At 37.3% G+C, this 13,456-nt stretch overlaps 3 protein-coding genes across 6 annotated transcripts; 2 read left to right on the top strand and 1 right to left on the bottom strand.

Annotated features, from left to right (window-relative positions):
* Nucleotides 1-190: 190 nt before the first annotated feature.
* On the top strand, nucleotides 191-1,275 carry LOC123318652 (mediator of RNA polymerase II transcription subunit 27). Its single transcript, XM_044905332.1, has one exon. It carries the CDS (start codon nucleotides 290-292, stop codon nucleotides 1,172-1,174), a length of 885 nt encoding a protein of 294 aa, XP_044761267.1. The 5' UTR covers nucleotides 191-289; the 3' UTR covers nucleotides 1,175-1,275.
* Nucleotides 1,276-1,975: 700 nt separating this feature from the next.
* On the bottom strand, nucleotides 1,976-8,168 carry LOC123318810 (golgin IMH1-like). Of its 2 annotated transcripts, none has more exons than XM_044905553.1 (11): nucleotides 7,674-8,168; nucleotides 4,720-4,833; nucleotides 4,256-4,388; nucleotides 3,725-4,158; nucleotides 3,551-3,606; nucleotides 3,433-3,493; nucleotides 2,656-3,275; nucleotides 2,441-2,597; nucleotides 2,343-2,390; nucleotides 2,202-2,252; nucleotides 1,976-2,148 (listed from the first exon to the last, which is right to left on the bottom strand). In XM_044905553.1, exons 2-11 carry the CDS (start codon nucleotides 4,808-4,810, stop codon nucleotides 2,054-2,056), a joined length of 1,746 nt encoding a protein of 581 aa, XP_044761488.1. In that variant the 5' UTR covers nucleotides 4,811-4,833; nucleotides 7,674-8,168; the 3' UTR covers nucleotides 1,976-2,053. The 2 variants fall into 2 exon arrangements, with proteins under 2 accessions (XP_044761488.1, XP_044761487.1); XM_044905552.1 differs by lacking the exon at nucleotides 7,674-8,168 and adding an exon at nucleotides 5,052-5,178.
* On the top strand, nucleotides 5,339-13,195 carry LOC123318809 (dual specificity mitogen-activated protein kinase kinase 7-like). Of its 3 annotated transcripts, XR_006538401.1 has the most exons (10): nucleotides 5,339-5,626; nucleotides 5,945-6,204; nucleotides 6,256-6,483; nucleotides 6,697-6,876; nucleotides 6,943-7,163; nucleotides 7,411-7,551; nucleotides 8,305-8,924; nucleotides 10,472-10,655; nucleotides 11,674-11,858; nucleotides 12,466-13,195. XR_006538401.1 is itself a non-coding variant. In XM_044905550.1 (9 exons), exons 1-8 carry the CDS (start codon nucleotides 5,503-5,505, stop codon nucleotides 11,811-11,813), a joined length of 1,914 nt encoding a protein of 637 aa, XP_044761485.1. In that variant the 5' UTR covers nucleotides 5,339-5,502; the 3' UTR covers nucleotides 11,814-11,858; nucleotides 12,466-13,195. The 3 variants fall into 3 exon arrangements, 2 of the variants coding, with proteins under 2 accessions (XP_044761485.1, XP_044761484.1); XM_044905550.1 differs by lacking the exon at nucleotides 10,472-10,655; XM_044905549.1 differs by lacking the exon at nucleotides 11,674-11,858.
* The last annotated feature ends 261 nt before the right edge of the window (nucleotides 13,196-13,456 follow it).

Here is a 13,456-nt window from a genome sequence, read left to right as displayed (position 1 = left end):
CTCCATTATTCCATTCTAAAATGAGTTTTAATCACACTACCAAATTACTGCTGACCGATTAATAATGTTCACTGGGTCACATTTTTTTTCGTGAAATTATAAAAATTATGAGGTAAACTTCTTTTTCCCAGTGACGGTTCTGTCAGTCGGGTGCTTTCTTTATGGTTGTACATTTTTCAGGTTATGTTTATATTTGTGTTCTGTGATTTTTATTGTGTTAGTTAACAAGGTTTATTACGATGTTTAGGAACTGATTCCATCAATAAGATTTGAGTATCGTGCAGAAATTATGGACCGTGACATTGAACAGCTAAATGTAGCATTAAATAATGTCAAGGTATTACGTTCAAACGTACGCAGCGTTTTTGAGTCGTTAAGTAGTGGCTTACGAGCTGATCATGGAGATGAAGGCAAGGAAAACAAATTTATATTGGAATTACAAGACCTCCTCACTCTCGTCAACAATAATCTTAGAGATGTTGAGAACGCAGTTTCCACGTTAACTACCCCACCAGGGCCTTTTACTTTGGGCAACAGTACCCATTTATCGCAGGAAACCACTTTAGAAAGACAACAGTTATATGGGCAACTGGTTAATAGTTACAAATGGACTGATAAAATAAGAGAGTACAGTGCAATAGCCGCAACTATACTTGCATCAAACTCTTTCAATAAAACCTACAAGACATTTGGAACTAAAAGAAGGAAAACCCAGACGAGTAATCACAATGTTCCTCCAGAAGTAATTGAGAATCTTATAACTGGTATTGACAGGCTCTTACCAGATGTGACAATCATTTGTAATAGACCGTTTGTACCAAATCCAGTTATTCAAGCATCCCTCGGGAGGGTGTTCAAAGCGATGATAGCTTTCAAAGGTCTCATAATAGAATGGGTTGTTGTCAAAGCTCATAGTGAATCTACTGATTTATGGACTGAATCTAGATATAGGGTATTTAGGAAAGTGACTGAAAATTGTCACGCAGCCATGTTGCATTTCCATTCACCTCAAATGCCGGAATTGGCTGTGAGATCCTTTATGCATTGGCTTCACAGTTACGTCACCTTATTTAATGCACCTTGTAAGAGGTGTGGAAATCACCTGAGGGGTAATCTTCCACCTACATGGAGAGATTTACGCATGCTGGAACCATACCATGAGGAATGCAAGTAGATGAAATGTGAAATTTGAGTAATACATCTTCCATTCAATTATGTTCTTTCTTATCGTTAATGTATATTCAAATAAAAAGATTGTTTTGTGCATTAATCAAATCATGAAATATTCACAAATGCCAGTTACTCTAACTCTACTGGTTCTCTAAAATCTTTTCACCGATTGACCCTAAAACAGAGACTCCTGAATAAGTTAGAATAAAATTGAGTCGGTGAACTCGTTAAAGACAGATTTAGAGGGTTGAGGAATGGCTGCATCTTGAGGGCCGCAAAAAGTCGCAAACGAAAGACGAATAACCAGAGCGTGCCGAGCTAAGACTCTTGATCCAGGGCCAGATCGGAAATTGGAGATTTTTGACGTTTACCAAAAGCAAATGTAGACAAACAGTGTCAATTTGACAAGAGTGAGGTTAGCACCGATCTTTGACAGGGGTGGGTAGTGCTGATTTAACTCATCGATAGCGAAAAGTCGTGTTATGGGATTCTGTGGTCGATGTTGCCAAATGGAGATAGAAGCGAAAATCCTTAAATTTCAGATCTTGAACTGGAATGAGTTTTTCAGGTGAAAGATGTTTGAAATGCGTTTCGACATGCTGAAGATATTTCATGTAAATACTTCATTTTCGTCTAAGTTGTAATTATTCATATTTCGAATTTTCAATAAATTGAGTTTGTGTTTGCTGAATCAGAACATATTGAACATGTTTCTTCACAAAATTGAAAAGAAGAGAAGTCTCTGTAACCGAATTATTTAATTGGTAAAACACTGAAAAACTACAAGTTTCTTGTTCCCCAATTTAACATTGAACAATTTAATCGTCAAATAACAATTCAGTAATAACAATAACAACACTTGAAGAAAGAAATCCAAAGGTACCTATCCAAACAAATCCCACATTTCATCTGTTTTGGATAAGCCACCGAAAGAAAATCCAAACGATCCTGTATCATTTGTTTCGCCAAATATAGACACTGAAAAAGAGTATTTTATCATAATTTGAATGAAAAAAGCCTTGAATGTTTACTTGGAGTCATGTTGGTACCATTTCCATGGTTTTTGCCAGACTGGATATCACCTGTAACAAAAAGAATGAATTATTTTTTCTGCATCAGATACCAGGTATTATAAATACTTTTAAACTCCTTAAAATTCAAATTTTACTTACTGGATGGACCAAAACTGAATTCTGGATTTCCCATCATTGTGAATTCATCTGAAAACAAGCAAATTTATTAAATGATCATGTTTATTAGGAGGCTTTACCATTTGCAGGAGTCAACGCCATCGGTTCATCCAAAAATCCACTCGTATTCATGTTAGAAGTTGCATTCAACGAACTTGAGTTCTCTTCATTCGAGGATAAGGTGTGATCTATCTCCCTATGTTGCTGTATTGGGCTTGCAAAGTTCACATTTTTCTCCTGGAAAGTGAAATCGATTTGGAACAAATAAAAATAAACTATACGAAGTGAGACTTGCCCTTTTTCTTTGGCTTAAATCTGACTCAATTTCCTGAATACTTGTGTTCAGCCTCCTCTTCACAGCTTGACTCTTCAGGATCGACGTTTTCTGCATCACATTCGCCTGACTAGGTTGTTTACAGAGTGGACTTGATGTTATTTTAGGCATATTAAACTTGTTGGACTGACTGGTGAATTTTAGATTTTTTAAATAATCCGATGGTTTGGCCATCTTTGTCGGTGGTGGTTCCATGGCTGTCTTATTTTCCACTGCAGTCTCTTTGACGTTTTGAAACTGATGATCAGTTTGAGCCTGGTTTTCCTGGCTGAGTTTGTTGCTAGTATCCGGCTTCTTGGGTTTATCAGTTTGACTGTTGGCAGGACTGGTGAAGGAAGTATCGCATAAACTTCGGTTGAGGGACGTGTTCATCCTTGATCGCTGCCTGCTTAGGATGGTTTTTAGGGGTGGCAAAGCAATGATTTTATTGCTGATGATATTTAATCGATTTGGAGCGTGCCTTTTAGGAGTAGGTGGTATGATTGTTTCTGAATTATCTTTTTTTCCTGTTTTTTCTTTTGTTGCAGGATTCTTTTGCTCCACAGCAATTCGTTTCTGCTGGTTTATATGCTGTGGCAACTCTAATAAAAATAAGCATTAACATTGGGGATATGGGTTGTAAAATGAGATTTAATTCATTATTCAAAGTCAGTTAATGCAAAAAAATTGGATTGTGATGAACTTATGAAAAAATTATTCTTTTTTACGCAGTATTCTTCCTGAAAAAATTCTACTCACCTATCATACTCCTTTTTTCATTTCTATTCCAAATTCCTGTTGATGCTGGCAAATTTGGGACCTATTTTGACACGTTGACAAAAGTAAATAACGAATACGAAGGACAAACTGAACTTACCCTTCTTGTGAACATAGCGCTTGGTATTTGAGTGGGCCGGACTCGAAGTTTTTTCACTGTTGAAAAATCGAAATGAATTCAATAAATTCATACCAAAGTGAGACATACTGAACACATGAACCGTTTTTTCGATATCCACCAAAATCTTCTATCGACGCATATATTTAAACTTACTTGCTTCCTGGGCTTCAAACATTCCCCTCACCATTTGTATCTTTTTATCCGCTAAAACTTTCAACTTGGAACTGATTTCCTGGTGCTTCTTCTTCCTTATGACGGCGTTGACGAAGTTCAAGATTGTCTTGTGGAAAATTTTCTCCTTTATCGATTCCAACTGTTCCTCGCTCCTTCGGCGTCTCTCAGAAGAAGCTGTCAGCTGCTTCAGCAGTACCTCGGCCCCTTTTCGAGAAGCCTCGATTTCCAAAAATTTTTTGTAGGTGGGATTGGTGGATTCCATGAATTTTTTCTTCAAATCGTAGGCTTCCTTGAGGTCGGAGATGACCTGTTCGTATTTTTCATCCCAAGATTTGATGTCTTTGATTTTTCGTTCGGTTTCTTCGTTCTGGGCGTTTATAGCCAGCGACACTAATTTGTGTGTTTGTATGTGCCTGAATATTTACGAAATTGTGTTATTAAACGTTACAACTCAAGTTACAAAATGACATTAACCCTTTTGTATTGAGTGCTACAAGCCACTTTACTTACTCTTTCATATTATCCTCCAGTAGTCGCGCAAACTCTTCATGTTTCTTGTATAGCGGATCTTTTTTGAGAGTTGCGATTAGAACTTCATATCGTTTTGATTGCTCTTCCATTTTCTCAAATTCCTTCTTCAAACCTTCAAGGTGGAGGAGGAATAATAATCCTTAAGTTTACGCATACAAAACTGTATAGGAGGAGGTTTGATTTCTACTTCCAGATTGGGAAATATCATATTTAGTTAAGAGCTTTATTTGGGTTGAAACAAAATATGAATTTCGCGTACTCTAATGTGCATTTGAAAAAATAGACAAAGAAAGCATATGTAGGTATATATCAGTTCCATATTGATGTTGACTACAGGAAAAATCTACATACAACTGATTTGTGAATTCTCTAAAGCTGCATTGAATGGCAACCAAAGTTATAAATTTGATCATTTACCATGTATGTAATCAAGAAAAACTTACATTTCTTTGCAGCAGTTTGACGCCAAATTTTTTCATCTTGATTATTAATATTTCTTGTTATCTCGTGAAACGCTTTGAGTCCTTCACCCATTTTGATGCTACCTGTATGCCGAACTGAAACGAAATTGAGTATTTTTCAGGAGCCAATTTTTTCCAGAAGATCGAAAAGTGAGCATTTGTTTTTTCCTCCTAATTCTATGCTTTCTGAATTTTTTTTCTGATTGTCGTTTTATTCAGACTCATAGTGAAATGATCAAAATTACAGAAAATATGATTGTATCCACTCCGAATTTCATTAATTTGAGATAATTGTTTATTGATTTCAAACTCACCGCCGAATATTCAAATTTCTGATCACAGAATTATCACCAAAGAGGATCTCCCACAGAACATTAATTTCTCCTCTTTGATATCACATAGAAAAGAAAATGGGAACATTTCAGTCTTGGGTAAACAATTTTCTTAGGAATCATCGATCAGAACTCCAGCTTTTTTCACATATTACAATAAAAAATTTCTCATTCCTTACTGAATAATTTAGGTGAATTCATCTGTCAATACAGTCAGTGAAGAATGTCAATTAAATTTCAAATTCAAACTTCAAATGTCATTAGTTTTGAATGGTCTTCGATTGTTCTGTGCTCCTCCATCCTCTATTCTCTTTCAAGTATTTAACAAACAAACAGAAAATTATTAATATTAGGGCACAATGTGTGTTCAAAGTCAAGGATTTGTGTCCAAATGATTAAACTGACTGCTGTAGAGTAGCCGAACAATTTCATAATGTCTAGTCAAGAGAAAATAGACGAGATGCTTAATCGTATAAGGCAGCCAAACGGCCTCCCAACAAATGGAATTCGGGCAAGTCCTGGTGGAGGGACCAGTCCTAATCGGAGGAATCTTTCATGTGAGCTTAGCATATCCTTTTGTATACAGGCTATCCAATTTTTGAGAAAATTGTTGCCTGATTGGGTTACATATTACATGATCTAACATCAATATTTATTATGATAACTTTGTCCTGTATTCTTGCAATCCTTTTGTTATGGAATATTCTGATTAATGAAAAAATATTAGCAAATAAGAAATTCAATTAAGCTTATTTGACAGTTTCATAACCTATGTTTTCAGTATGATGGTATTTTATTTAATTACTGAAATAATTCATTGTTGACTTGTTCACTTGTACTTTGACTTATTTGAAACATATTAATTTCCTTTTAAGTGCCCATGGAAGTAGGCGAGCCACGAAGAGTAACACCAAGGCCTAATGCCTTGAAGTTTACAATTAATAGACAACAAAACATTGAGACTGAAACAAAGCTTAAGGAAATAATGAAAATAAGTGGAAAACTGAAAATAAATAACATTGAATATAACACTGATATCAAAGATCTAGAACTTATTGAAGAGTTGGGACATGGAACTTGCGGCCATGTTTATAAAATGAAACACAAGAAGAGTAACGAAATTATTGCTGTTAAAGTAAGAATCTTATTTTCGTGTATTATAAATTCTTTCAACGTTCCTTTCCAGCAAATGAGAAGATCTGGAAATTCTGAAGAGAATAAAAGAATCATCATGGATATTGAAGTGGTCCTCAAGAGTCACGATTGTAAATTTATTGTGCAGTGTTTGGGCTGTTTTATAACAGAATCAGAGGTTTGGATATGTATGGAACTGATGGCTACCTGTTTCGATAAATTACTGAAGAAACTCAAAAAACCTATTCCTGAAAGAATTCTCGGAAAAGTGACGGTAGCTGTAAGTGTTTTTAGCTAAAAGTTCTTTAGTTGGTGGAAGTTAAGAAAGTAGGTAAAACTTTACTTAGTTCGAGTGACAATTCATAGAATTCTATTGTTTTCATCATCTTTACCTTTTCCATTCCTCAGCTAAAGTGTTCGTAAATATGCGTTGTTGCTTGTACTGAAGTAAAGTGTAGCCAAAAAGTATGTTGAAACACTATAAACGTTCCAGACGGTCGAAGCTCTGTCTTATCTTAAAGACAAACATGGGGTGATGCATCGTGATGTTAAACCTTCAAACATTCTCCTTGACGAAAAGGGAAATGTCAAATTGTGTGATTTTGGTATAAGCGGTAGGTTGGTTGATTCAATGGCTAAAACAAGAAGTGCTGGCTGTGCAGCATACATGGCTGTAAGTAAACTGTACAAACCACAATAATTGGGACGGACTAAAATTATTGTTATTTTCATGATGTAGCCCGAGAGAATAGAACCGAACCCCGAAAATCCTGATTATGATGTTCGTGCTGACGTTTGGTCCTTGGGAATAACTCTTGTGGAACTGGCTACGGGGGTGTTTCCCTATCAAGACTGCAAGACTGATTTCGAGGTATTGGCCAAAGTCATCAACCAAGACCCGCCCTCGCTTCCGAAAAATAAGGGGTTCAGTTCTGATTTTCAAGATTTCGTGTCGTGTTGGTAAGTTCGCAAATTTTTGCTATTCTATGATCGTCAAATTGACAGTTGTGGCATAGAACTGTTGACATAACCTTAATTCTTGACACATCAAGCTTCTACCATAGACATATATACTCTATGTCTATGGCTTCTACATTGTATAACCTCAATAAAATAATTATGTTGTTTATTTTTGTATTTACTATCAATATGTGGTTGATAACGCAGTATGTTGGGTTGAAGCCAGAAGACATTTTATAATTTTCAGCTTGCGGAAGCAACATCAGAGCAGACCCAAGTATCGAGAATTGAAAAAGCATGCGTTCATTAAAAAGTACGAAACGGAGGAGGTAAATGTCGGAAAATGGTTTATCGAAGCAGTGGATGAGGCTGATAGGTCAGCCAATAGGTATGTTGCATGGTTAGTGACGTTTTGTTTTGTCTTACTAATTTATAAGTTTTCTAAAAATTATGCAAATAACTTGGTTTTTCATTTAATCCTTTCTAAAATATTGATTGAGTTGAACTTACCTAATTATCTGCATGAGATTGATGTCTAACCTCCCAATTTTCTCCAGATTGGAGAGAATCATGATTTTCGTTTTCTACCAGCATAAATTGATCAAAGAACGATGTTTGAAGTGATCATTATCTGTTTTCTTGAGCATTATGACATTGATGTGATTTATCAGCCATTATTCACTGGTTTATCAAACTTTATGGTCACAACCACGGACAGAAGTCCTGAACATAGAGATATTGCTATAGATAGCAATATTGGAATGTCATAAGATATTAATGAAAATGTGGTGTACTATTGTACAATCGTGGATAAAATACAGTATTCTACTCTTACATTAGTTCTTTTTCTTTTATTCAACTAAATGGTTGTTCTACTATGTTATAACATGCATGCAGGAATAATTCGTCAAGAAGTTTGAGTTTGATAGAAGAGTTATTCAAGTGTCTTGTAGTATTTGTCTTCTTCTGTGACCTCTGAACAGTCATCTAACGTTTTAATTTTGAGAAGCAGAGGGTTTCATGTCACAGGCAGTGTTTTGGATGAAACCTGCATTAATTCTGAAGATGTTAAGAGATTAATTTTTTTTTAAATCACTCAGGAGACAGATTGCTGTGCTCATTACTTTCCCGTTTGTTTCAGACAAAGCCTGACGCCGTCCGCCTTCCGTCGTTTCTTCACCTCGCAGCAGCCTCAGGCCGTCAAGGCCGCGAGCGCGGCCACGCCCCCCTTCACGCCCCTCCCGGTCAACGGGAACGCGGCTAGTCCCTACAGACTGCTGTCGGACACGCCTCCGACGTCCGACGCCCGCCCGACCGACCCCAGGGCGACGCACAGCTCGCGTCTGGGCGCCTTCCAGTCGCTGACGGGCCAGCGAGCGCGCGCGCAGCCCGTCGAGGACGCGAAGCCGCCCCCAAACGGCCTGCGCGAAACGAACTACTTCGTGCTGTCGCCGAAAAGAGACTCGCCCCTCCCCCTGCCCGGCTCGCTAAGAGACGATGCCATCAAGTTCGGTTCGCCGGTGTTGCCACGTCGGCAGGTCGACAGCCCGCTGGGCTCGCCCTACCCGCAGAAGAGGGGCGTGAGCGAGAGCAGGTGGAGGACGCCCAACACGTCGCCGTTGCCGCTCAGGGCCAACCAGCCGGGCGACGCGGACTGTTGTTGTAGCAATACTAGTCCCATTGTGTTTCAGAGGTTCATACATCAGCAGAAACAGCAGCAGCTTGCGAAGGAGGCGGAGGAGGAGGCGAAATATAATCCCGGTGAGTTTTCGGCTGGTGTGAATGCGTAGGGGGAATCTTGCATACGCGCATATACGGGGCGTTTTCGAAGGCGAGGCTTTTTTGACAGAAGGTAGTAGTAATTTCACTAAAAATGGGGTATTCTCCTCAATTCGGGTTATCACTGCATATAAAAGTTTAAACTGAGTAATTATGAGTTTCATTCATGAATTTTTCGAATTCACTACGGAGACTATTCAAAATCAATATACATTTTGAAATTTAAATAGCTTTGTTTCAAGTTTACGATTTGGCAACAGCGCCTACTAGAAAATGAAAAGAACGTTGTCTGGTCAGCTTGTTTATAAAATAACAGCTGTTTATTTACAGCTATCATAAGGCGCGTACTTACTGGCGAGCCTCAACAGCAACCGGCCATAAAAATCCCATATAATTCTACGACCTTCCTCGTTCGTCGCAGACTTCATAGACAGCCATCTTTGTCTATCTCATCAAGATGGTGTATTCGTTGTCCTTTATTTTATCAACGCATATTTCAGTCGACGTTGCCAGCTTGTGCAATTGACACAAAACCTTTTAAATTTTAAATAAAATCTATTTTTTCACAATTGGTCATTGGTTTTCAGTCAATTGGTATCAAAAATAGACATTTAATAAAATCGTTACTGAATAATGAGAAAAATTCGGCAATCCTGAGTTTACAGCCAATATCCTAAACCAAACCACATGGTTGAGTCAGTCGAGGTAAGTTTTTTCCATTGCTTGATGATTCTGATAACAATTGATCTATTTCAATAATAATTTTAAATATTTTTTCAACTTTGTCATCTTGAAAGTTTTGTGATTTTTCGTGAAACTCTTCATTTTGACCAGTTTAACTTAAAAAAAAGCCTCGCCTTTAAATACACTACATCCATCTAAAGAGGGACGCCGCATCACATACCCACATAAAACCTATTTATTATTAGTTTAATGTTAATGAGATTAAAAATAAACTAATATGTATGTCGAGTAAGTACAAGAATCGTATTTACCCTTATGGTAAGTCATAGTTATGACTAGGGCGCAGCCGTAGAGCAGTTTCGTATCAAAAAGGCCGCCTTGGTTGGTGAGGAGGTAAGCCAACATTTGCAGAAGCCACAAGGATTGCCTGCCTATCACAGGAGTCTTGTCATTATTCTCACTACAGCAATGGAACTTTTATTTATGCCTTCACTGAAGAAACGAGTTGAAAAAAGGCTGAAAACCCTCCATCCAGTGTCTTTAGCGGCCGAAATGGAAAAGAGTTCCTCATTGGTCCTTAAATTCTACGCCAGTTGAGTACTTTAAGATGGTGATCGCCTAATCTGATGATACGCGGATGGGTCTAGGAGAAGGAGCTGGCTGCCTCTAGTTCAAAATTTTCCCCGAAATTTCTGTTGGAAGAAACTAAGAACTCCAGATTCAACACCATCGGGCTACTTGAAATATGTTAATAAGATAGGGCCTTACATCTGTATTATAATAAGTTTCTCTTCTACCTTCGAACGTATCAGAGTTGGAAATTTTTGAGGCTGTTCTCGTTTTAGGTAAAAAAAGGTTCACGTCTTACATTAAACTGCAACTGAATGGAGACAAAAATGGTAGATCGTCGCCACGACATCAAAGCCCCGAACCGCCTCCTAGATTGAGTAGACTGAACGGAGATAGTCCCTTGCCGTTACGGAAAAATATATTAGATTCTAATGGGGCTTCTCCTAGCTTGTCAAGAAGGTAACTATAAGCCGACCACTAAGGATTGTACAGACATATTTCGTTCCGTTTGTTCTTTTTGTTTTTTGAGCTTCCGCTATTTGACAGGTATCATCGTTCTGGCAACAATGCATTTTTAAATATTTGTTGGAGGTGAAAGATAATGCAACGCTGTATGATTCGTTCCTATTCAAAATTTGCAGGGAAGATTGTTGGAGTTGTGATTTTGGTCATATTTTTTTTGGAAATTGGGTTTTCATTGTGATAGCTATCTCAAAATTCAAGATATTTATTGGCTCGTCTAAATTCCGTTTTAAGACTGAAATACTTCGATTTGGATTCGAAATGGGAAGGATTTCGAAGAAGAGCATACATTCTGATGAACTGAGAAGAAAATTTTTTCGCTATTGAGTGGGTTCTCCAAAAATAGGTTCAAAAAGTACGAATTATACCGATAATAAGCGATGTGGAGAATGAAGTATTCAATAAAGCCTTCCTACATTTGTTTTTCCTCTCAATTCTGGCTGAAGTATTGTTTTTGTGTGCCGAACCTGGGATTTTTTGCCGCAAGCATGGGTTTGGCTTCGCTGTTGCTTTGAAAAGGGCCTGATTGCTTAAAATTGCTCGAGAATAATTGAAAAATTTTGGGACAATCTATTTTACTCAACATCACCTTGAAGTACAACAAAGGAACCTTGTTTCAAGATTATGCATACACAGGGCGAATCTCTGATTCGTTCATATTTGTTGTCAGTAGACAGGTTTAACCGAAAACGATTTCTTTTTCGACTATCACTTTTCCAAATTCGGCTCGATTAAAAATATATTGTCGTTTCTGGATAAGTCATCGGCATTTCATTATATGGGAGGAATCTACTGTTGAAATTTACGCAAAAGTCGAAGACTTAGCCTGTGTATGTCAACCTGGATTTGTTTATCGCGAAGGTTCAGTGAGGCTCACTATGTATAAGTATGTTTTGATTTAACATGTAGTTTATTATGCTGGTGTGTTCATAACGGGTGGCCATGTTTTTCATAGGTACGTCTCACCATCGCCTCCTATACCCCCACCTCGTAGATTGTCAGAAAGCACTTCAGTACCTGGGTCGCCTCAGCATTCGAAAGCTAGGTTCTACTATACGCCAGAGCCTCATAGACGCTTTTTGTCATGATAGCTAATAATTGACTTAGTTTGGAATGAATATTGATCCCTTCATCGCTTCTGTGAGTAAACCTTCAATGTACAGTCTTCGGTCGGTCTGTTCACTCCTGCGGCAAACTGTGGAGTTGAGATTCCCTTCAAAACAGAAGTATCGATCCGACTCGAAGGACCAAAAATGTTGTTTGCCTGATTGAAACAACACTCGGGATTTATTGTTACTAACAACCAGAATCAGTTGTTTCAAAGGGATTCTTCACTACTAAGTTTGCCGCAGAAGTGAGTAGGTCAATCAGTCTTAACCCATTTCATATTAAACCTTGAAAAGCCATCCTGACTTGCAGCTTTGCTTTCGCTGTTACCCAGAAGCAAATTCAATTTTAACCATGAAAGTACAGATTTTTCACATTAACTCTGAAATTTATCAGCCATTTGAAGGTTTCATATGAAACAGACGTTCAACAATACTGAAGTATTTTTCCAAAATGAGGATTTCATTTCACCTTCTAAACTAAATACGACGTAATGGCTGCTATTCATTATGAAATAAAAGCCGATTTGAATGAAAACCTCATTTTGGAGAATCCTTTGTTTCAGTTGAATTCTTATTTTAACTTTTGTAACTGTTATTAGCAGTTTTGTGTTTTCTTTTTGAAATTAATAATTTTTTAGTTCCATGAAGAATAATGAGGAGTGAATGAAGCGCTTCCATCCATCCAATCCACACAAAAAAAAAGGAGAAAGACAAAGATTAATGGAATAGGGCTTATAACTCCGAAGTTTTGAATTCTACTCTTTAAAAATCCTAATTCTTATCTTAGGTTTTGAAGAAAGGTAACTAATTGGTTTCATTATCAACCGAATCTACGTGGCTGTATTTTTCGGCAAAATTTTCTGCTTTGTTCTGTTATAAGATCTCTGATCAACTATATATAATCCTCGATCGAAATTATCTTTAATTCTGCTGCTCGTGAAAGTTTAGTATGATATTCAGAGAAATGCCGAAACGATTCTATGTCATTTCATGAATCGGTTTCGGATAGTTTCTCTGTATCTGCTTCTCGGTCTTCAGCATTGCTCCATCTCGATCATTTTCAGCTATTGAATTCAAAAAATTATATTTCGACCTATACTCGGAAGGGAATGTTTAATCACAGACTGAAAGGGATCTAGTATTTTGGTTTGAACGAGACTTTTTGCAATATTTCCCCCATTTTATTTCTCAATGCATATTACATTTTCCCGATGTAAACTTGCAAACGGAAAATAGTCATATATTTTACTAGTCCTTATTTAATAATTTGTAGTTAAGTCGTGAACACACCTCAAAACAAAATAGATTTATCATAATTTTGAGACGATTGTATAATTTGTACATAAAAAATAAATTATGAATTTAAAACAGTGTTCAATTTGTTGCCCGACATTCCTCATGTCATATTGACATATGACATTCGCGTTTCGGATTCTCGTAAAATTCATCCTCGGAAATATTTGCGCCATTTTTCGAATTTGATATCAGTAGGAATACCTGATATGTCTTGATCGATTTTTTTCGTTATTTCATTCGGTTCAAATTCGGGTTGTATAGGTTTCTTTGGCGCCCCCTGTGTACAAAGCGGAAACAAATTGTACCTTAGTAGTGGATAAAACTGATTCCTTC

Source organism: Coccinella septempunctata, chromosome 8 (genome assembly GCF_907165205.1).
Source record: "Coccinella septempunctata chromosome 8, icCocSept1.1, whole genome shotgun sequence".
NCBI lineage: Eukaryota > Metazoa > Arthropoda > Insecta > Coleoptera > Coccinellidae > Coccinella > Coccinella septempunctata.
Note: the sequence above shows the minus strand (reverse complement) of the source record. Positions and strands in the feature narration are given on the sequence as shown.